The 24,460-nt window shown below is 32.7% G+C and overlaps 5 protein-coding genes across 5 annotated transcripts; 4 read left to right on the forward strand and 1 right to left on the reverse strand.

Moving 5' to 3' along the window:
* The first annotated feature begins 1,103 nt into the window (after positions 1-1,103).
* LOC108842347 (potassium transporter 7) lies at positions 1,104-4,916 on the forward strand. Its single transcript, XM_018615223.2, has 10 exons — positions 1,104-1,527; positions 1,607-1,835; positions 1,930-2,178; positions 2,277-2,327; positions 2,419-2,679; positions 2,829-2,881; positions 3,002-3,116; positions 3,234-3,488; positions 3,578-4,100; positions 4,174-4,916. The coding sequence occupies exons 1-10, from the start codon at positions 1,216-1,218 to the stop codon at positions 4,721-4,723; spliced, it is 2,598 nt and encodes an 865-aa protein (XP_018470725.1). The 5' UTR covers positions 1,104-1,215; the 3' UTR covers positions 4,724-4,916.
* A 2,661-nt stretch (positions 4,917-7,577) lies between these two features.
* LOC108841208 (uncharacterized) lies at positions 7,578-8,999 on the forward strand. Its single transcript, XM_018613990.2, has 4 exons — positions 7,578-8,324; positions 8,406-8,498; positions 8,588-8,655; positions 8,740-8,999. Exons 1-4 carry the CDS (start codon positions 7,659-7,661, stop codon positions 8,855-8,857), a joined length of 945 nt encoding a protein of 314 aa, XP_018469492.1. The 5' UTR covers positions 7,578-7,658; the 3' UTR covers positions 8,858-8,999.
* A 1,943-nt stretch (positions 9,000-10,942) lies between these two features.
* On the forward strand, positions 10,943-12,094 carry LOC108839138 (protein EXORDIUM-like 4). Its single transcript, XM_018611966.2, has one exon. The coding sequence runs from the start codon at positions 10,962-10,964 to the stop codon at positions 12,006-12,008; it is 1,047 nt and encodes a 348-aa protein (XP_018467468.1). The 5' UTR covers positions 10,943-10,961; the 3' UTR covers positions 12,009-12,094.
* Positions 12,095-20,962: 8,868 nt separating this feature from the next.
* LOC108821585 (pentatricopeptide repeat-containing protein At5g09450, mitochondrial) lies at positions 20,963-22,749 on the forward strand. Its single transcript, XM_018594592.2, has 3 exons — positions 20,963-21,046; positions 21,167-21,455; positions 21,635-22,749. Exons 1-3 carry the CDS (start codon positions 21,012-21,014, stop codon positions 22,538-22,540), a joined length of 1,230 nt encoding a protein of 409 aa, XP_018450094.2. The 5' UTR covers positions 20,963-21,011; the 3' UTR covers positions 22,541-22,749.
* A 117-nt stretch (positions 22,750-22,866) lies between these two features.
* LOC108841089 (40S ribosomal protein S15-2) lies at positions 22,867-24,206 on the reverse strand. The gene is made up of 4 exons (XM_018613868.2): positions 23,921-24,206; positions 23,682-23,830; positions 23,525-23,582; positions 22,867-23,235 (listed from the first exon to the last, which is right to left on the reverse strand). Exons 1-4 carry the CDS (start codon positions 23,921-23,923, stop codon positions 22,987-22,989), a joined length of 459 nt encoding a protein of 152 aa, XP_018469370.1. The 5' UTR covers positions 23,924-24,206; the 3' UTR covers positions 22,867-22,986.
* Between the last annotated feature and the right edge of the window lie 254 nt (positions 24,207-24,460).

The raw sequence follows: 24,460 nt of genomic DNA on the forward strand, positions 1-24,460 counted from the left end.
AACTTGGTATGCAATTCAATATGTTTGACCGAAAGAAAGACATTTACCGTTTCCTATAATACATTACAATTCATGATCATGTCATTATGATAATGACCATCATCGGTATAAATCATAATCATGTCACTAATTGCGCATATATTAATTCAATTTTATGTGCTTAGGCGAATCACAATGTCAATTATGTCATTAATATTTTTAATATTATGAATTGATATTACGAAGTACATAAAATTCAAAATCAAAATTTATAATAAATTGCAATCCCTTAACTTAAGCCACAAGACCCTGAGATTAAGAAATCTCAATAAATGTTAATAAATTAATAATGTTTTTGTTCATCAATTTACATATGAATCAAAGATAGGTTATGATCGTAATTTAACCAAATTTGATTCAATGTTAAATTTAAGTTTTATATGCAAATTTAAATAATATTATTCTAAGGAAAGATAGATATTAAGAAAATTTAAATTTAACCGTAATTTATACAATATCGAAAATAGAAAATTGATATACACAATCAGCTTTTTGGTTTCGGTTAATATTTTTAATTTACTATAAATCTATTTAAATTATCATTAATAATTAAGAACCACACACAAATTTTGAAGATTTACTTGCGGAACATTACTAGACAAGTTTTTAAAAAAATTTAAAAAAATCTAAACAATTGCACAAATTGTAAACTACTCTTATAGGAAGACAAACTTTCATAAAATTTACTTCAATTACACCTAACCAAAAAAAAATCGAAGCTTACTTTCTATAACATGCACAATGACCTTCAATTTTTCATTATATAATATGTAATATTTGTGCCTAAAACTTTTACCATTCTAATATCTATAGATTAAAAATTCTAATCTTTATTTAATTCATTCACTCCGCGCAAGGCGCGGATATCATCTAGTATATATGTATATTTTGATTACTACGAGGACGGCGGTGAAAATGATCCTACATCAAATTAATTACTAAAAGTTGACCGATCAGTCCTTAACCCAAATCTAAATGTTAAAGGGACTGATCGAAACAAATAATTAAGTAGGCCCAATACGAGACGCAATCTGGTTTAATACGGTACAGTTCTTCAACTATGTACCAACCAATACCAGACACATTTGTATTCGGCGTCTCAAAGTTTTTCTCGTTTGATCCGTTCTTCCAAACTCCTTCCGCCTTGATTCCAATCCAACTGATTCTCAAAAAAAAATGGCGGAGGAGAGCAGCTTCGATGGCTCCGAGAAGGAAGAGATCGGTAGCTCACGCGGTGGCTTCGGAGATTTGGGGTCTATGGACTCTATCGAGTCTCGATGGGTTACTCAAGACGACGATGATTCCGAAATCGACGTTGACGACGAAGACGATGATGATGACGATGAAGACGACGAACTATACGGAACCGGACTTGAATCGGAGGACGAGGAGATAGCGGAGCACCGCCTGATCCGTGCTCGTCCCCGTGCTGACTCCTTCGACGTGGAAGCTCTCGACGTTCCAGGTGCTTCGAGGGATTACTACGAGGTGAGGTGATTTTAACGGTTTCGTATTCCTAGTTTACTTTTATCTACGGAGAGTTAACCAAACTTCTATTTGTGTGTAGGACTTGACTGTGGGAAGGAGAGTGTTGCTTGCGTTCCAGACGCTAGGGGTTGTATTTGGAGACGTAGGAATCAGTCCATTGTATACTTTCAGTGTTATGTTCAGTAAATCACCTGTACAAGAGCAAGAAGATGTCATTGGAGCCTTGTCATTAGTGTTATACACTTTACTTTTGATCACTTTTGTTAAATACGTTCTTCTTGTTCTATGGGCAAATGATAATGGTGAAGGTATGATTTAAAACCTTTTTTTTTGTTTGTCGTCTTTGAATCTTTTATATGCATACAGCGCCAACTGGTTTTGATTACTTGTGATATTTGTCAGGTGGGACTTTTGCGTTATACTCGTTGATCTCTCGTCATGCCAAGATTAGTCTTATTCCTAATCAGCTTCGCTCAGACGCCCGGATTTCAAGTTTTAGGCTGAAGGTGCCTTGCCCTGAGCTTGAGAGATCATTGAAACTGAAAGAAAAACTCGAGACTTCGTTAGTTCTGAAGAAACTTCTCCTCGTGATAGTTCTCGCTGGAACTTCCATGGTGATTGCTGATGGGGTTGTTACTCCTGCAATGTCAGGTTCTTTATATAACCTCTTATAAGTTTGTCCATAAGCATGATTCTGCTACTACCATTACCATATGAACTTTTCTGAATACTTGATTTGGATAATGCAGTAATGTCAGCTGTGGGTGGACTTAAGGTAGGAGTTGATGCAGTTAAGCAAGGTAATGCTGATGATAGTCTAATTAACCTTGAAGCTGTTCTTGCTTGTTTTTTACCTTTGTCATTGATTTTCAGCTTGTTTCTCCTTTGCAGATCAAGTGGTGATGATTTCGGTTGCATTTCTGGTGATACTGTTTAGTCTACAAAAGTATGGGACGAGTAAGATGGGACTAGTTGTCGGTCCCGCCTTACTTATATGGTTCTGCTGTCTTGCTGGTATTGGCATTCACAACCTGGTCAAATACGATAGCAGTGTTTACAGAGCATTTAACCCTGTCCACATCTATTATTTCTTCAAGAGGAACTCTATAAATGCGTGGTATGCTCTGGGAGGTTGCATTCTCTGTGCTACAGGTAATTTTCTCAGTTTTGATGGATGGCTAGAATTTCATGAGAAAATGATCTAGATTACTCTTGTAGCTAAGGCTTAACAGAACCGAGTAAGCCGTTTTATGCTTAATACTCTGCCTAATATTGTGAGGCTTACTTTGTTGATCTTTCAGGCTCAGAGGCATTGTTTGCAGACCTTTGCTACTTTTCTGTTAGATCGGTTCAGGTAAATGAAGAGTGGAAATGGCCATTGGCTCCTGATGTTTATTTTTTTTCCTTTTTGTGTGATCTTTGAGCTCTAATTTTCTGCTACTTAAGTTTATTTCGTTGTTTTTTTTCTTTGCAGCTTACGTTTGTGTTTCTCGTCCTGCCGTGCCTCACGTTGGGCTATATGGGACAAGCTGCATACCTGATGGAGAATCATGCAGATGCTAATCGAGCTTTCTTTTCATCTGTTCCAGGTGAATTTCAGTTCCTTCCTTTCGATCAGTAAATATCCGTTCCTCTCTGGCGAACGTAACCACTTTGATACCACTGCAAAGGCTGTTTAGTTATGATCTCATCATACTGTTCTGCAGGTGCTGCATTCTGGCCGGTTCTTTTCATAGCCAACGTTGCAGCTTTGATTGCCAGTCGCACAATGACGACTGCAACATTTTCATGTATTAAACAATCAACAGCTCTGGGTTGTTTCCCCCGTCTTAAAATTATTCACACTTCTCGGAAATTTATGGGTCAGATCTATATACCTGTCCTTAACTGGTTCCTGCTTGCCGTTTGCCTGGTCGTTGTCTGCTCAATCTCAAGTGTCAGTGAGATTGGAAATGCATATGGTAATAACTGTTTCCACTGTTCCCCCTTTTTTTAGCTTCAGTGGTTCAGTATTCCTCCCTTTTTCTTAGTTTCTTTATTTAATTTCCAGGGATGGTTGAGCTTGGAGTGATGATGACAACGACAATTCTAGTGACGTTAATCATGCTTCTTATATGGCAGATAAACATAATACTAGTGTTTGCGTTTCTGATAGTTTTCCTCGGAGTGGAACTAATCTTTTTCTCGTCAGTTATAGCGAGTGTCGGGGATGGAAGCTGGATAATATTGGTTTTTGCAGTAATCATGTTTGGTATAATGTATGTTTGGAACTATGGAAGTAAGCTCAAGTACGAAACAGAAGTCCAAGAAAAGCTGTCAATGGATTTGATGAGAGAACTTGGGTGCAACCTGGGAACAATAAGAGCTCCCGGTATCGGTTTGCTATACAACGAGTTAGTGAAGGGCGTACCAGCAATATTTGGTCATTTTCTGACTACTCTTCCTGCAATCCACTCCATGGTGATTTTTGTCTGCATCAAATACGTCCCGGTACCAGTTGTGCCCCAGAATGAGAGGTTCCTCTTCAGACGTGTCTGCACCAAAAGCTATCACTTATTCCGTTGCATTGCCAGGTTGGTCTTTATTTTCTTAGCTTTCACTGCTGAAGAACCATATGTAAACACAGTCTGTGTTGATTTGATGAAGGTATGGTTACAAGGATGCAAGAAAAGAGAACCACCAAGCATTCGAGCAGCTGCTGATTGAGAGCCTCGAGAAGTTTATACGGAGAGAGGCTCAAGAACGTTCACTGGAGAGCGACGGGCACCATGATTCAGACTCAGAGGAAGATTTTGCAGGTACTAGAGTTGTGATCGGCCCCAACGGAAGCATGTACTCGATGGGCGATCCACTTCTCTCAGAGTACATTGAGTTAAACAAACCGATCATGGAAATGAACAGTTCTTCTGATCATACAAACCACCATCCCTTTGACGCCTCGTCTGACTCCTCTGTATCTGAAGCGGAGCAGAGCCTGGAGAGAGAGTTGTCGTTCATACACCAAGCCAAAGCATCAGGGGTGGTGTATCTACTCGGACATGGTGATATAAGAGCAAGAAAAGATTCATGGTTCATCAAGAAGTTAGTCATTAATTACTTTTACGCATTCTTGAGGAAAAACTGCAGAAGAGGAATTGCAAATTTGAGTGTGCCTCAGTCCCATCTGATGCAGGTCGGCATGACATACATGGTCTGAGCTTCTTATTTCGAACACAGCTTATTTTTCGTGCCCATAGATTTAATTATTTGTAAACCGCCTGATGTTTCCGCATTGTAAGTGAAGAATCTGAGAGGTTGATTGTTTGTAGATCCTGAGAGTATTTTTAGTTTTAGTTTTTCCAAAATTTAGTTTTCATCCAATCAAGATTTAAGCAAAGTAGATTCCCTAATTTTTAGGAAACCAGATTTTCAACTCTTTAACCATTTTGTACATAAAAATCAGAATCCACATTTTATGGGTTTTCCCTAGTACTACAACAGTTTTCATCCTTTTGCAGTACATTAATTATTTTATATATAAAAAAACACATCTACAATTTTAAAAAAAATGCATGAACAAATGGTTTACAAATAATATTTTTTACAAATCAAACTGTAGAGTTTTAGGCAAGTTAAATCCATAATATAAGAAAACCAGTAAAAACCAAAAGAACATGTTTTGTTGGTTTTCTTACCAATGTACCTTGATTTCGTATATTTTTTATTTTTTTTCTAAAACATTTATGTATTTATGTATTAATATAAGAAAATATTAAAGTGACAAAATAGTAGCTATTCAAATCACTAAATTTAAATAAAATATTTTACATCTAAAATCTAATATAAAAATATAAAAAATTATTATACAAAGGAAGAAAGTTAACATAACTATTTATTTTTAATTTTAAAATAAACCAATCTAAATATTTGTATTGTATAATATATAGATATTTAATTTTTGATTTAGTAATTTCACATTTATAAAGAATTACTTATAAAGAAAACTAAAAACAATAATTAGTATAATTTTTAAATTACATAGTTTTATGCATATTTAGCATATTTTAAAAATAAAATTATTTTTTATTTCTGTAAATATTAAATCTAATTAATCATTGTATAGAATTAAAAATACACTTTAACAATCCAACTATTCATATTTATATTTCGTAATGCTGGAATTGCATAATTTTTATTCTTTATACCATATTTTATAAAAATATATTAAAATTTATTTAGTTTGTTTTCAAAGCTTAATTAGTTATTTATTTTCATATCAATACAAAATTAAATGTCATTATACTTGTAGCTAATAGTTTTATTTTATAGCAGTCTGTTTTACTATTTTAAAATAAAATTTAATTAAAAAAAAATTTCATAACAAATTTTGTTTATTATTATCTTACTTTACTCTAAAAGAAAAACCAAAAATCTAAAATCACCATTCAAGTTTTTCAAAAAGCTAAAATCTACTGCAAAAGCAAAAACCATAATTAAAAACCAAAACCAAAAATCTAAAAACCAAAATTCAAAAACTAAAAACTAAAATCTAGAAACCATTGAAACAATCATCACCTGAGTCTTTCACTAAAATCTGTAGAGAACATCTAGTAGAAGAAAATGTTGAAGACTATAATGATCGATTACAAGAATTCCTCTTTACAAAAGGTTAAACGGAGCTTTATGGAGTAAATTTTGTCCCATGTCACATTGTCTTGTTTTAACGACCATATTTTTGTGTACCTCTCCGATAAGCATATGCAATTATTCAAGGTGCACAAGGTGAAGAAACAAATCACAAAATCACAGTCTAGGTTTATGCAAGCAGAATTATAAAACCAAAATTTATTACAAATATGATTTTTAATTGTTTATATGATGAGTCGGTTATTCACAAGTATTAAGCCAAACAAAAAAGTGTAATAACGAAAATAATAATGTTTATAACAAAAGATGAGAATCACACACATGTAAATATTACTGTGTTGAAATATGCGAAACTCAAATCCATTAATCCGTAAAGTTGTATGAGTAGACTTTGACATAGTTCATTGTGGTTTAATCCGGTATAATTCTTAAGAGTTTTATGCCTAGATCTTCGCCATTTCTCACCTTCATAAAAGTAGATTTAGTAGCAAACCAACCTATAGAATTCAAAAACAATGAGCTAGTATGTGCAATATGTGTTGTTATGTAGTTTCTTTTGGTGTAATTTAATTTCGTTAGTTCATTGTACTATTTTCACACTAGATGTTAAACAGAGTAGGACAAACAAATAGTTTGTAAAATAGCATCCAAGATGTGAGATGATTGTAGTTATTGTTTATAGTTATTATACAAGTAGAAAAATGCTTATAGTTATTGTTTATACATTATGTAAAAGTCTATTTGAGACGAGAGGCTGCTAGAGCATCACTTATACTAAACAAGGAAGCTACATGTAATTAAAACTAATCTTAGACAGTGGATTTTATTAGTTTATTATTTAATCTTCGGTATCACATTTAGAAAATTGTTCTTGACGGTAAACAACAAAATACCGCTTTTAAAGTTCCAAATTTCAAAGATTGGCATCTAAATGGTCAATAATCACATTTATGACTATTTTATTGTCACTTATTACTTCGAATACACTGTTTCTGTTAATGGTTTTGGAGGATAACATATGGTTAATTATCACATCAGATTTCATGAACGCATTTATCCTTGAACCCCAAACAAGACGGCAAAGAATGGTGAGACACGACTCCAAAAACTTACGAGTTAGATAGAAACTGATTCTAAGTCTTTCTTGTTCGCCAAACTACTTTTTACTTCTCTAAAACCCCCAAAAGTACAGGTTTTGATTACATTATGTTCATGATTAAACCTGTAACCAATTATAGTAATTTTGTGGTTTATTTAATTTCGGTTACATCTGTACAGACTGGAATCGAACCTATTACCTCTCTATATTACTTAATCAATAGGGTGTTTTATACAAATATAACATCCTACATGTCCTTTGCTGTAATATCATAAATTATACGTTCGGACAATAAGTCACGTTTATTTTGGGTTTCCGACATAACTGAAACAGCTTCTGTCTCTCTTCTGTTTCATCATCACGCCTTTCTTCTCCTCTGTTTCATTTTGAATATTTTTTTTCAAAAATGTTTGATCATCTGAAACTGGCGCGATGCTTCAGCTTCACGGCATCGCGCGATTGGTTATTCAAACAATCATTCTCAAACGCCGGTCTCCGTTCCGTCATCACCGATCTCTCCCACAACAATCCCCTCTCATCGACGACGACGACGTCTATGCATTGTTGGATCCCTAAATCTCCAAACCGATCGAAACCTAATCTCCTCCTCCTCCACGGCTTCGGAGCCAACGCAATGTGGCAATACGGAGAACATCTCCGAGCTTTCACTAGCCGGTTCAACGTATACGTCCCTGACCTCCTCTTCTTCGGTTTATCTTCAACATCGGAACCAAACCGGTCCGAATCTTTCCAAGCTCAATGTCTGATAAGGCTAATGGAAGCGCATGGTGTCAAGAGGATGAGCATTGTCGGAATCAGCTACGGTGGATTCGTTGGGTACAGTTTAGCGGCGCAGTTCCCAGAGAAAGTGGAGAAGATTGTGTTATGCTGCGCCGGGGTTTGCCTTGAGGAGAAAGATATGGAGGATGGGTTGTTTAAGGTTCCGAATCTTGAAGAAGCCACTGGGATTTTGATTCCTCAGACGCCGGAGAAGCTTAAGGAGCTTATTAGATTCTCTTTCGTTAAGCCTATCAAAGGTGTTCCATCGTTTTTTCTTTGGGACTTTATAGATGTAAGTTCTGTTTCTTTCTTGTTTTGTTTGCATTTGTGGTTTTCCTTTTTATTGGGTTGAGTTTTGTTTCTCAATGTGAAGGTAATGTGTATGGAGTTTGTAGAGGAGAAGAGAGATTTGATCAAATCAATACTTAAAGATCGGAGACTTTCAGATCTTCCTAGGATCAAACAGGTGCAGAAAGTACATTTCTTTAGCTTTCTTTTTGCTATGTAGATGTTGAAGTTGCTGTAAAATTGTTTATATATGTGTGTTAAATTTAGAAATCTTTGATCATATGGGGAGAAGAAGATCAAATATTTCCACTTGAGCTTGGTTACAGATTAAAAAGGTAAATACAGAGATAACCATTTTCTTTTACTGTGAAACAACAACTTATATTTATAATGAGGTAAAAAATATGGTGAAACAACAGACATATAGGAGACAATGCAGAGATAATGGTGATCAAGAAGGCAGGACATGCTGTGAATTTGGAGAAGTCTAAAGAGTTCCTCAAGCACTTGAAATCCTTTCTCATTGACTCTTTGTGAACTACTGTTTTATTTAATCTATTTTTATAGATTGATAACCAATAGTTCCTCAAGCACTTGAAATCCTTTCGTATTGACTCTTTGTGAACTACTGTTTTTTTAATTTATTTTTATAGATTGATAACCAATAGTTCCTCAAGCACTTGAAATCTTTTCTCATTGACTCTTTATGACCTAGTGTTTTTTTTTTAATTAGTGAACTACTGTTTTTAAAATTCTTTTTATAGATTGATAACCTATTACACTACTATTTTTCATTACTTCATTCGGAAAGAATGACCTTTCTCTATTGTTGAAAATGCAAGCATCAATTAGGGGATCACAAAACACGAATATTTTGTTTACAACACACATCAATGGTCTACAGACTCTACACTAAGCGATCCAATCCACAACAGAGAGTCTACAGAATTGCGGAGACAACTTCATAACTTAATTTATAACTAAAGGCCTAGACCTCTCTAAATGGGCTGTATCTTTCATTAGTTGGCTTTCAGGAAAAACACTTGAGGAGAATGTTTATTCGATTGAATTTATAACATGTGGAGCTCGAAATGTTGAGCCTCAAGGAAACGAAAAGAATTCATTCAAATCTTTAATCATTTCTACGTGCTCTTTTGGAATCTTAGATTTCAAATTTGTCGGCATCAAAACAGACGAAACCAGAGCAAGAAGGGCAAATTTAATTCAATGAGGGAAGACTCCAAAAACGTTGATTCTTATAAATACATGACAAGGGAACTGGAACCAATCTGTGTATAGAGATTAAAGATCATATACACTCATTGATTTGGTAGGACTTTTGCTTAAAGAAACAGTGAAAACCCATTCTATTACGTCCTGAATGGTTTGTTAAAATTTCACTAATGTTGTTGCTTAACTAGCGGCACTTCTCAGTTCTCAGGGACTTTGACTCATACTATCTATATCAGTTACGTCGCTGTGAAAGTTGTGTTGGTTCATATCCATATCACTATACTGGTTGGAAAAATATATTAATCAACCAGAGTCCAAAATTAATTAAAATTTGATGAAACACGCATAATAATTTAAATTGAAGGAAAATTATTTGATGAAATAAAATATTTGTGATGTAAGTTAGTCTAACCTGAAATTTGATTTATCATATAAAAATATCAAACACGTTGATTGACAAAAATAAAATATAATGATTGTGGCTGGCATGCATATTTTTATAAGAAGTAACATTCCTAATGAAAAGCCTATTTATCAAATTTACATACTTTATTAGGATTTATATTTTCCTATCATATTCACTGACAAAATTATGTATAGTTACAAAGGTGAAAAACTAATATAATACTGTTAAAACGGAAACTGGAGAATAATTTTATCTCTATAGTTTATGAAGTAGAACAAACGTGTTGTATGAATTAATAAGACGTAACATTTAATTTAACTAGGTATATGATATTATTCAGTATGTTATACAGTTCTGGTTAGAAACCAAGTATCAATAATGCATAGTGTGTTATTAGCAAACCAATCTATGGAATACTGAAAATTAACAATCAGCTAGCTAGTATGTCCAATATGTGTTGTTAATTATGTTGTTTGATTAGTTAAATCCGTAAGTCAATATATATAAGATCGATTTATCTCACAAACTTGAAGAATTCTTCTCTGTGTATTCGTTAAGTTGGTGATCCAAAAATACCCATGCTTGTGTAAATATGATGAAATGTAAAGGAAACTGGGTGCGTTCCAAAATGTATGAAATGCAACTATTCATCGATATTTTAAAAGGCAATTGATTTTAGTTTACATGATTACATCTTTCAATAACTTCAGACAGGAACTTTTCAGTTTAAATAGTATAAACATTAGCCTGAAATGCACGGAATTGTTCATCCTTCTTGTCATAACATTTATATTTTTAAAAAAATCACGAAAATAATTCAATACTACTGGGGAATATCCTTGCGTAAACCAATTAAATATTAACTCATGGCATACGTTGACACGGACGCTCACTGCATTCCGTAAGCTATACACCCCGTTCAAAATTTGCTATAAATACAGCCTTTAGTTGTTTCCATAAACCCCCAACTTAAAAACAAAACCTCTCTCTCTCTTCTCTGATATGGCCTATACATACCGTTTAGCCGCTCTTCTCGTACTACTCTCCGCCTCCGTCGGTTTCTCCTCCGCTCTAACGCTGAAGTTAAACAGCACTCTCTCGAACAGCTGGAACAACACTCCCTGGGACCGCACTACTCCCCCGAGAGGAAACATCAATCTCAATATAAGCCTTTCAGTTCGAAAACACATCAGTTTCAATATAAGCCCGTTGGTCGAACCTCAAATGGTGGAGTTCAACGGCACTCTCTCGAGAAGAAACATCAGCCTCCAAGAAAACAACCATCTAAATATCGTTTGGTACGGAAATTTCACACGATTTCAACGGGCCGTCATCGTCGACTTCATCCGTTCCCTAAACTCCCCCGCCGCCGCCGCCGCAAAAGGTCCCTCCGTCGCGTCATGGTGGAAGGCGACGGAGAAGAACAAAGGCGGCGGCGCGCCAAAGATCGTCCTCGGTAAACAGCTCCTCCTCGAGGACTACCCTCTCGGAAAATCCTTAAAAAATCCTCACCTCCGAGCCCTGTCAGGCAAACTTAACGGAGGCGGTGCTGGGTCGATAACCGCCGTTTTAACGGCCAAAGACGTGACCGTTGAGGGGTTCTGCATGAACCGGTGCGGGGCTCACGTGTCGAAGTCAAGTTCCGTTGACGGTGGAGCTTACGTATGGGTCGGAAACTCTGAAGAGCAGTGTCCTGGCTACTGCGCGTGGCCGTTTCATCAGCCGTTAAACGGACCTCATCAGTCTCCGCCTTTAATCGCTCCTAACGGTGACGTTGGAGTTGACGGAATGATTATTAACCTCGCGACGCTACTGGTTAACACCGCCACGAACACGGTTAAAAGCGGTTACATTAATGCGGATCGAGAACCCGCCAGAGTATACTGTGACAACAGGTTCGGGTCCGGTGCTTACCCGGGTTACGCGGGTCGGGTTCTTGTGGACAAAACTACCGGAGCGAGTTACAACGCTTTGGGTCTAGCTGGTAGGAAATATCTTTTACCGGCGATGTGGGACCCTCAGGCTGGGGAGTGTAGGACTTTGGTTTAAGTCCTAAAAGAATACTCGTGGCAATAATCACTGGTTCCGGGATGTGTTTCTTTTGTTGTTTTGTATGATATATGTGAAGAATAATAAAACCGATTTGTAGTCTTCCCCTACAAACTTATAAACCTATGTTAATAAACTTTGTTTTTATGAACCAAAGGAATCAATGGATTAAGAAAGTAATTATCATTCATGTGTTGATACCGTAAACATTGACCATTACAAATAAAATAATGTAAACTTTAAAGGAAGATTAGAGGCTAAAGTAGTTAAGAATGAGCCTCAATTGAGGCCTTGGTACGCATATACGAATGAACTCAATCATTATGTATAAAATTGCTCGTTTAACGTACATTTTATCGTTTTCACAAGCACATTAAAACATTTAAAGCGTGTGTCATTTCATGCCAGCGAAAGATTGTAGGTACCCCAGAATGAGAGGTTCTTCTTTAGACGTGCACCAGAAGCTATCACTTATTCCGTTGCATTGCCAGGTCGGTCTTTTTTTCTTAGCTTTCACTGGAGAACGACGGGCATCATGATTCAGACTCGGAGGAAGATTTCGCAGGTACTAGAGTTGTGATTGGCCCCAATGGATCATGTACTCAATGGGGGATCTTCTTCTCTCTAGAGTTAAACAAACCGATCATGTAAATGAACACTTCGTCTGATCATACAAACCACCGTCCCTTTGACGCATCGTCTGACTCCTCTCTATCAGAAGCGGAGCAGAGCCTGGAGAGAGTTATCGTTCATACACCAAGCCAAAGCATCAAGGGTGGTGTATCTACTCGGAAATGGTGATATAAGAGCTAGAAAAGATTCATGGCTCATCAAGAAGTTAGTCATAAATTACTTCTATGCAAATTTGATGCCCAGTCCAATCTGATGTAGGTCAGCATGACATACGTGTTCGTGGCGGTGTTAGCCAGTAGCGTCGCGAGGTTAATAATCATTCCGTCAACTCCAACGTCACCGTTAGGAGCTCAGACCATGTATGTCAATGTCATGCCGACCTGCATCAGATGCGACTGAGGCACAAGATAATAAGAGGTAATGTTATAAAAGAAAGTAGTAAATAGTCTAGCGAAGAGTGAACAAGCTCTAGAATTAAGGGACGACACTTAAACAATATCGTCTGATATGTAAACCGCCTGATGGTTTAAGTTACACATCGGCCAGTATCAGTGCTGGTCTGGACTATTCTGGCGTCTAAAGCGGACCACAAAAATTCTGCCTTTTAACTTAAAAGTTTACAATTTTAAATATATATTCAAAACAATACAAAATATTACTAGAACTGTATTTTGTTTAAAAAAGAAGAAAATATTGAAACATTATTTGCAAGTTATCTTATTTATTATACGTATTGAAAGATAAGTAGTATTCTAAAGATCACTTATTATTTTTATACTTGTTCATTTGGTTAATTTTAAATTTATTTCTTAATAACTTTTTTACTAATTTTTAACATCTGATTAATTATGTTTTTTTTACTAATTATGAAAAAAATATATAAAATAGAGAAAAATATATTATAGAATCATTTCAACGTTTTGTAGAGTTTTAGTTGATTTCACTGAATATTTAAATTCTATGACAATTTTATGTGTTTAAGTTTCAAAAGTTTTTTAAAGTTTGGAAAGTACATCTTAATTTTGAAATGGATAAAATTTCATTGTCTTAAGTTACAAATCTTTCAAATGTCTAGCGTGTTATTCAATGTTAAAAGGTGTAGAACAATGAATATCTACATGCATTTAAATGAATGTCTTCAATAAATAATCACAACTATTAAATTAATCATTGTAAATTTTGGCAGTTAATAATTGGAGGCTTTGGTGATCAACCATTACAATTTTTATAAGAAATAGTGAGACTTGACAAATACAATAACAAAAAATAGTAAAAGGTGTAGAACAATGAAAAAGCAAAATGCAGATAGATTTACTATTCCAAAGGAGCATACTCTAAAAGTAGTAGGGAATTTTACATATGTTCTTGAAAAAGAACATATGTATGAAACAAAGGCCAACAAAGCATCATACAGTTATGCTTATAACTGTTTTTATAATCATAGTACTTTTCATATTTTTAATATATTTTACTCTGAAAAAATCTTTATACTCAAAAACGTAATCGGCAATTTTACAAATGTTCATTTTCAACAACATATGTATGAAATAAAAGCGAACAAAACATCATTCAATTATGTTTTTTATAATCATAGTACTTTTCATATTTTGATATATTTTACTCTAAAAAGTCTTTATAATAGTAAAATTCTATGAAATATTTTGAAAATACATAATTCATCATCATTATATGCACTTTCTCATATAATAATTCTTTGCAATGCAGTGTTGATCATTGTATAATAGAATTTTTTTGAAAAATATAATTTTAATATATATATATATATATATATGTATATATATATATATATTATCACATCATATTTAATCTTTGAAAAAGTGTACTATTTTATCACCAATAAGTTTTAGTAGTTTGGTTTTTAGTAAAATTTAATATATGCCATATTAAAATTTTACCTCTATTTTATAATTTTAATATTAACTATATCAATTTTCACTTTCTATATTATTATATTAATTCCAACCATTTTATAAATAATTATTTTAAAAATTTTGAGTATTGTTTCCTACGCGAGTTCGCATGGTCCGAATTTTAGTTATATATAAAGGGGGAGATATGTGACTTAAGAAAGTCTTTTTCCATCCTCTCTCGATTCATAAGAAACAAAAAATGGAACACAAGAAACATATTGATCTCGGAGAGAAGAAGCCGAGATGGAGCAACTAGGAAGATCAGATGATATTGTAATTTTTTTTATGAAAGGAGGAGGAAGGCGAAGAAGTCAGAGATTATATGATTTCTTTTAGACGGTTACCTTGATTTTTCGGTTTAAACCGGTCGGTTTCCGGTTTAATGCCCAAAGTTCAAAACTTTTACTCGGTTTCCTCTGTTGGAGATACAGAAGGAGATGTACAGAGGGCAGCAATACAATTTTGTCAGTGCAGATTTTCTGCTTTTCAGTTTGGAATACCTCTTGTTGATGGAGCTGTTCTTCTTTATTGACTGTGTCCTAAAGAGACTGTAGGACATAATTTGGAGATCGGGTTCGAATGCAATAGGTTTCTAAGGTAGGGGGTGTTGTGGAGAATTGGCTCTAGAAACACAAGTAACTTCATTTATGAAGAAATAGCTCATGACCAGTCGGTGCGCTTAAACGAACCAACAAGGAATGAGTCAGAGGCGAAAAAAATATCTAAAAAATAGTCGCCATGAAACAGAAGTTGAGTGCAGAAAAAGAACAAGACGGGAACAAGAAACTTTTGAAAATTCAGAGGCTACTAATTAAAGGAACACACACAAAGTTCTCGAGAACACTTTTCTTGAATATTATAAATCCTTTTAACAATCTTCGTAGATCTATTTAATCCGATTTATACTCAGTCACATCCGATTAGAGACAGACCAATTTCTAATTTTGATAAAACACAATCGAGCTGCACTTCACAAGTCACTCGATCGCTTGATGCTTAACAAGAACATTTCTTTTGCTCAAGTTTTTAATATTTAAAGCTTAACCTAATTTTAGCCATTGCAATCAGGTTAAATACCCTTACACAATATTCTGTATCCCAATATTGTAAGCCCAAATCTACTTTGCTTCACGTCAAAGTAGTATCTTGAAGTTAATAAGTATCTGACACGTCATCACTCCATAACCAATTCGAAGCAGTGTGTCACACATCGATAAGCATGTGTAAGACATCTCCTCGTTTCTCAAACGAACAAGCTCCTTTTCTTGGGCTTACTAACTTTAAGTGCATTTAGTCTCAGGACATCCAACAACGCTCCTGGTTATAGCCGTACCGTAACTCATTACAACAGCTTACAAACGGTGGCGGGTTTAAACGACAGGTGGGATGAAGGTGAGTTTGGTGGCAAAGTGGGATATATAGGCTCTTCAATTAAAAGAGATAAAGAGTAATGAGAGAGCATGGATTGGAAAGAACGTGTCTGGAAGCGTTCATGGGCAGGTTGTCAGCAGTTGACATTCCACCATCTTGACTCTTGAGGACAAGATAATTGAAGAAATGGGCCTACTTGGACCTTTATTTTATATCATTACGTTTTACACTTTTAAGCCCATTAGGACTGTATATGTAAGAGACTAATTGCTTCAATTGTTTGTGGGTTATCAAACAAGTTTGTAGATCCATATTTCTTTCATTTTCTCGTATATTGTTCTAAAGAGTAACATATGGTTTAGAAAGCTACGGCTATGTAGAAAGCTTCATGGACGGACAAACAAAGAAGCTTCCCTTAATGGATCCAGACTCATTTATTTATTTCATAATTCTTTTTTTTTTCTGCTAAGATGATTCTTTTATTTTTATTGTTGTTTTGTTTCTCTCTTTTAATTCGGAGCCTCTTTAATTTGCCTCACCAGGGGTTGGGTTGTACCGAATATATTGATGTTCGGAGGAGTCTTAATCAATATAGTTTGACTAGGTGTTTAAGAAATAATTTTAAATCTAACTTATATTAAAAATTTTTTTTATTAAATATTATAGATTTTAATATTTTCTTACTAATATTTAATATATATTAAATCAATTTGTATAAAACTAACAAAAATGATATAAAATTATATACAGTGAAATCTCTATAAACTAATAATATTGGGAATACACTAAAACTAAGTTTTTTTATTAATTTATAAAGATATTAATTTATTGATATACTACTTGAGCCAAAAACTAAATTTGGAACTATATAATTATATTATTTTATAGAGATTTTTAGTGTATGTTAATTTATTGATTATTAATTTAAAGTTATACTGTAAAAAAATTAGCCTAAACAATTTATAAAATTTGTTGATATATAAGAAACTAATAATCTTACGGTTAGATATTTAAGTGTTTTAAAAATTGTATAAATTTTTGAAAGATTTAGTAATACAAATTTTATAATTATACAACGTAGTAATATTTCGAAATTTGAGATATTATAGATAAATATATTTATTTTATAGATGATGTACGAGCTATTACCATATTTTAAAAAAATTTACCAAAAAGAAATATCAATATTAAATGTAATATATGAATTATTACCATATTCTAATAAGTTTTCCAAAAATATAAATCAACATTAAATGAAATTATCTATGTCATATTTTTCTGAAAGTCATGTTTTCAATTTTAGTAATTACTAGGATAAGACCCGCGCCTTGCGCGGGATGAAGTTGTTATTTTTATTATGTTTTGGAGAATAAAACAATAGTTCGGTTTCATTTATATTAGGAGTACTCAATCCAGATATCAGGTTGGTTTCGGTTATGTTCGGTTTTTATTGTATTTCGGTTAGTAAAATATAACTACTATTCTAAATCCATATTTACTTTGGTTCGATTTGGCTTATATACCGTCGGTTTTCAGTTTATTCGTTTTTATACCAAAAAATAATTATTTAGTTTGAGATCATATTATATATTATACGAATTTTAGGTCATGTTGTCAAAAAGTCATTTATTAAAAAATATTATATATTTAAATAAAATAATAAAAAACAAAAAAAATGCTTCTATCATCTAATAAAATAATCAAATCTAGAATTAATATCAAAGCTCTAAATTTTGAAAATAAAAATAAAAGACAAAACTGAAGCATGAAATAAAAGCTTTTATATTCTTCCATATTTAGTGTTCATCAAATTAGTATATTTTCGATTGAACACAATTCTGTTTGTTTAAAAAAAAAAAGTTGTAAAGAATTTCAACTAATTGTTGATCAAATTTATAATCTTTACTTCAATTTAGTTATTGTTAAAATAAAGCAAAAATATCAAAAAAGAAAGACTAAGAAAATAAGAAGCCTCAGTTGCAGTAAATTGTTACTTAATTATAATTCAAGTGATTCAAGTGATTTACAAATTATAATTATGGTTCAACTCATATAACAAATAGATATTCATGCGTCGTTATAAATATATACATATTTACATGTTTCAGTTTAATCGGTTATAAATCAAACCATATTCAAATCCTACGGTTTCTATAAAATTACATCCATTTGGTTACGACGGTATATACCAAAACAAAACCATATTATCTATTTCTGTTCGGTTCGATACTCTTCGGTTTAGCATATTGAACAGTCCTAATTTGAATATTAGTTGGTTTTGGATTGTTTTTTATCATATATTAATATCCTACCGTAGAATTGGATTTTAAATTCATATTTTTGGAACCTTACATGTGAATTTTATATTAAAAATAAAACATAAAATACATAGTTTGAACACATTTATGTAGAGTGTGAAAAAAATTATTAGAGTGTGAATGTTCATTCTTAAATAATTGTGAGATTGCCACATTCCATTATAGTGTGAATAAATTTCTTAAAATGTTTCTCCTTTAATATATATATACAATGAAACCTCTATAAATTAATAATTTTGGGACTACACCAAAATTATAAATTTTTATTAATTTATAGAGGTTATTAATTTATCGATATACTAATTGAACCAAAAACTCAATTTGGGATTATAAAATTATATTAATTTATATAGATTTTTAGTGTATATTAATTTATTGATTATTAATTTAAAGATGTTATACTGTATATAGGAGATATGTCGGGCTGAACATTTGTAATTGTAATTGTGTACTGAAATCTATTTTGAATTTATGATGAGTCTGATCAATTTGGGCTTAAATTTTTTATCACCATGTTTATATCTATAAAAACTATAATATGGTCAATAAGTCATTTTTATTACAAAACATGTTTTATAATTTTTAATATTTAACTTTTACATCATTGAGAACTATTTTAATGATTTTAGAACCATCATCTTATTATTTCCAAAATTGAATTACTTTGACTTTAGTCTTCCACATAGTTTTGAAAGCTTTCAACTCAACGAATAAAATTGATGCATCCAATATATATATATATATATATATATATATATATATATATATATATATATTATTTAATTTGAATATTTATAAAATAAAAATTCATGTTAGTACAATTTTATAATTATTTGTATCTTATTATAACAAAACAAATTAAGCTATTGATCACAAAATTTTCAAAGTGATATATTCAAATTTCTAATAATTTATAAACGTTTTGAAAAATTCAAAAAATAACATATAAGAAAAAATCTAAATGTTTTTATTATATAGTTAATGTGATTTTTAATATCTTTTAATAATATAAAATAAAATAAAAAACTAAGATACAAAAATTGCTATCAAATATTCACTATTCATAATAATTAATTTTCATATATACGTTAATTATATTAGGTAATTTCATAGCTTTTATTTAAGGAAAGTGCTAGATTGTTTTTGTACATTATTTATCAATTCGATAGTTAGTTTAATAAAAAGTGTAATATAAGTTAAGATGGACCAATTTACTTTTCTAAGAATAATATATTTTATATATTATATTTTATATAGTTATTTATTAAATGAAACTTCACAATCATACGGTTCTATGATCATTTATATCGTTTTATAACAAAATTTACATCATTGATAACAAAATTTTCAATGTGAAAAATTTAATAAGTTTATAATTTATAAATGTTCTTGAAAACTCACTGAAAGTTTTGAAATTAAAATATTTATGTAATCTTATATGGTATATAGTTTAATCTATATATTTATTTGTTTTACTATTAAATGATATTTTTCATTCATATGGTTTTAAAATCATGTGTATCTTTTTATAATAAAAGTGTTAAACCATTGATCATTAATTTTTAACATAATAGTTTAATAGTTTTAGTCATTTATTGTCATTTATTAAAATTCGAAATATAACATATACGAAATATCTAAATTTTAATTTATAGCTAATTCGATTGTTTAATTTATTTTAATAATATAAAATTAAAAAAAATGATGGAGGAGATATAAATTGTTATCAAATACATATTATTAGATACATTAATTGTCATATATATATATATATATATATATATTAGTCATTTATGGTAATTTCGTAGTTTTTATTTAAGGAAAGAAAAGAAAATAGTAATTATATCTACCGGAACAATCATAAATGATTATAGTTTGACCAAATAATGTATCTAGCGACATATAAAAATCAAATGTATCTAGCGACATATAAAAATCGAATGTGGGTTTAAAATCATGTGTATCTTTTTATAATAAAAGTGTTAAGCCATTGATCATTAATTTTTAACATAATAATTTTAATAGTTTTAGTCATTTATTGTCATTTTTTAAAATTCAAAATATAACATATACGAAAAAATCTAAATTTTAATTTTATAGCTAATTCGATTATTTAATTTATTTTAATAATATGAAATGAAACAAAAAATGATGGAGGAGATATAAATTGTTATCAAATCTTTATTATTAGAAACATTAATTGTCGTATATATATATTAGTCATTATGGTAATTCCGTAGGTTTTATTTAAGGATATAAAATAAAATAGTAATTATATCTAGCGGAACAATCATAAATGCTTCTATTATAAATATCATATCATATCATATAGTTTGACCAACGAATGTATCTAGCAACATATAAAAATCGAATGTGGACCTACTTATTTTTCAATTGAATGTAATTGACTATCTAATTGAATGACACCTAAGCATTTGGGTCTTTTTTAATTATTACAAAATTGAGGTTACAATTTTTCAAATGTTTCTCAATTAATATATAGGGGATATCATATTTTTTTTGTAAAATTGATTGTAGAGAAAAAATGTGGCAAAATCATTTCTATGAGATTATTTAAAATTATTGCCATACGGCTCATAACCAAATAAGCTAAATATTGCAACGAGAAAACACGCAAGAACTAATGGGCCGATATTCATAGGCCCATTATACACCACTTGACACATTAGTAAGTGATCGTTTTAGATCTTTTGGTCACAAGACTCGCAACGAACTGAGAGAATCAATCAATGGCAACTCGCTCGATCTTCCATAGTATTAGAGCGTGAGTCTCTGTTGTTAATTCTCTTTAATTTCTACTGATTTTCATTTTTATGTTTCCCGACAAAAGTTATCTTACTGGTTCTGTCTTTTTTTTTTCTTTTCTTTTCTTTTTTGAATCTAGTCGATTGACAAATGGTGGTGTTGTCGGAAGCAATTACATTCGAAACGCCGAACCTAGTCCTTTCTCCAAGCCGTACAGTGCTGACGCGGCAATCGGAGGCTCGCCTGTCGAGGAACCAGAGGAGAAAGACGATCTGAGGAGCAGGATTTTCAGATTGAGACTTCCGAAGCGGAGCGCGACGACCGTTCTCGAGAAATGGGTTGGCGAAGGGAATCAGATAACAGTTAACGAACTTCGAGACATCTCCAGAGAGCTCAGAAGAACTCGCCGTTACAAACACGCTCTCGAGGTACATGTTGTATTACTGGCCATGACTCGAGAATAACCTCATAAAGCTTTAATTTTTAAGACAAAGTTTTCAACTTTATAGAATGTTATTGTTTATGTGGGTGCCTAGGCCGATTTTTAGAATATTGGTTATGTATGTTTATGTACAAAGTGGTTGTAATTAGAAACTTGTAATTACAGGTTACAGAGTATTTGGTTCAGAATGAAGAATCTAATATCTCAGACGCTGATTACGCATCGCGTATAGATCTGATTTCAAAAGTGTTCGGGATCGATGCAGCCGAACGCTACTTCGAAGGTCTGCAACTAGCTTCGAAGACACCTGAAACCTATACTTCTCTCCTTCATGCTTACGCTGCCTCCAAACAAACCGAACGGGCCGAGGCCTTGTTCAAGAGAATCGTTGAGAGTGAGAGTCTCACCTTCGGTGCCATCACGTACAACGAGATGATGACTCTGTACATGTCAGTTGGAGAAGTTGAGAAAGTTCATGAGGTTATCCAAGTGTTAAAGCGCAAAAAGGTTTCTCCTGATATCTTTACTTACAACCTGTGGCTGAGTTCATGCGCTGCAACGTTTAGTATTGATGAGCTTAGAAAGATTCTTGAGGAGATGAGGTGTGATGGTGGTGGTTCGAACGAGGGTTGGGCTCGGTATATCGATCTTACTAGTATCTACATTGACAGTAGTCGGTTAACGAACGCAGAGTCCAGCTCACCGGTTGAGTCTGAGAAGTCTATTTCGCAAAGAGAGTGGGTGACGTATGACTTTGTTATGATTCTGCACACTGGGTTGGGAAACAAGGATATGGTAGATCAGATCTGGAAGTCTCTGAGAAACACTAACCAGAAGCTGAGCAGCAGAAGCTACATATGTGTTATTTCGTCTTATCTAATGCTTGGTCATTTGAGAGAAGCAGGGGAAGTTGTGGATCAGTGGAAGGAGTCTAAAACGACGGAGTTTGATGCTTCTGCTTGTTTGAGGATCTTGAGTGCTTTTAGAGATGTCGGGTTAGAGGAAAAAGCTAGCGACTTTCAGTTGCTTTTGGTGGAGAAAAAATGCAGCTTGGAAGACGAGGTATCATAAGAATGGGTCTCTTGAGATAATTAGAACCAAGTCAAGCTCATCAATAAAGTAGAAGTTTCTCTCTTCACCGTGATTTTGTGTGTTTTATACACTTTTTGCTTGGCAAATTTTTGTTCTTTTCGTTGGACCTGGTGAGACTTACTTCGTTCACACGGCACGTTGTTGCTTTTGATTACTCACTATTACAACTCTTTGAGTTTACTGGATCATACATGGTTGATGCATAAACATGTGTTGGACTTCCACCACATGCAAATTCTGATAATCTACTGCTTTGAGTAAGATCAAGTAAATTTCACATTGTAACTCAAGTTTAAATCCCATGGTATTATTAAAAATAAATAAATCTGGAACTTGTAAAAACATGAGTCAAGAAATATATTTAGATGTGTAAAATAAAATAAAAAAAATAATGAAGAAAATAGCATGGAGTTTTTGTAATGGCTTCACTTGAGAGGGATAAACCTAGAGGAGTGTGTGGCACCCTGACCAGGCCTACCGTGCTTAACCGGTTTGTAAGAGATTGAGAACTCCGCAAGGTAGTGTCCAATCATCTCCGGTTTGATCTCGATCTGGTTAAACGTTTTTCCGTTGTACACACCAATGACGCTTCCAATCATTTCAGGCATAATCACCATGTTCCTTAGATGTGTTCTCACTACTTCTGGCTTTTCACCAGCAGGCGCATTCCTTTTCTGTTTTAAAGTAAACCATTGATCTCTTGTTAAACCATGTGATCAAAGAACCGGCACAAAGTTTCTTAAGCCTTTTTAAAAGTAAACTAATCCGGAACAAAGCATTTGTGAACTGATTACACGTCATTTATAGTTTGAATATAACTTAGTGCAAATTAATAGACCGACCAAACAGAAGGAAACCAAAAATTCATATCACAAAATAACAGAACTAACCTATAATGACGGCATAATGTAATATATCATGACATATATAATGTAATGTATCTATAACTAAATAAATATTTACCGCGTTGCGCAATTTTTTTATGAGAGCCAAAGGCTTCCTCGTCAGACCTCTAGACAACCTACAACAAGATCAAAACAGAAAAAGATCAACGAAAACATAACCGCTAATACATTGTAACCTAACACAATAGAGACAAAAATATTTCAGTGGAGCGAACCTTCTTTGAATACGAGCAGGGAAGAGCTTGACAAGATCATCGGTGGGCATGTCAAGAAGAGCATCGAGATCAACTCCTTTGTAGGAGAACTTCTTGAACGTTCTCTTCTTCGCGAGAGCAGCTGTGGGAACGTCTGATTCGACTTGATCCTATGGTTTCAGACATAGGTAGGAATTTACGACCGTGATTGCAAAATCTAATAGTATAAGATATAGAGAGATAAAGATGGAGAAACTAACCATTGTTGCTGGTTGGAGAAGCTCTGAAAGGAACTGCTGCTAGGGTTTTTTGTTATGGAGAAACAATAAGACACATAACTTGGTACCCTATATATTTTATATACAAATATATTATGGGTCTAGAGTAATCGTAGAACATTTCTCTTCAAGGGAACGTACGGTCAAAGAATTACCAAATATTTGATTGTTTACAAAAAAAAGTAACGAGGATTCAATTCATATGTGAATGAATATTTTCTTACTATTCACAAGCTTCCTTATTTAGTGTGACATAGATTTCTTTTAACAGATTTGTTTCTTTTTGACTACATATTTACTTAATTCTAATAGATTATTAATTTTCTATAGATTTCTTTTATATAAAAATGTGAGTCATTCTAGTAAATTTTTTTCCATGAATGTTAATTAATAATTAATCGACTAATTAGTGCTAATCTGAGTCAAAATGATAGTTTGCATAAGATAAGTGAATTTTATAAGTTTTTTAAATTTATAGGGGAATTTGGAAATAATAAGGTAGAAGCCATGTGCAATATAAAT

The sequence above is a fragment of the Raphanus sativus genome, chromosome 2 (genome assembly GCF_000801105.2).
Source record: "Raphanus sativus cultivar WK10039 chromosome 2, ASM80110v3, whole genome shotgun sequence".
Lineage (NCBI taxonomy): Eukaryota > Viridiplantae > Streptophyta > Magnoliopsida > Brassicales > Brassicaceae > Raphanus > Raphanus sativus.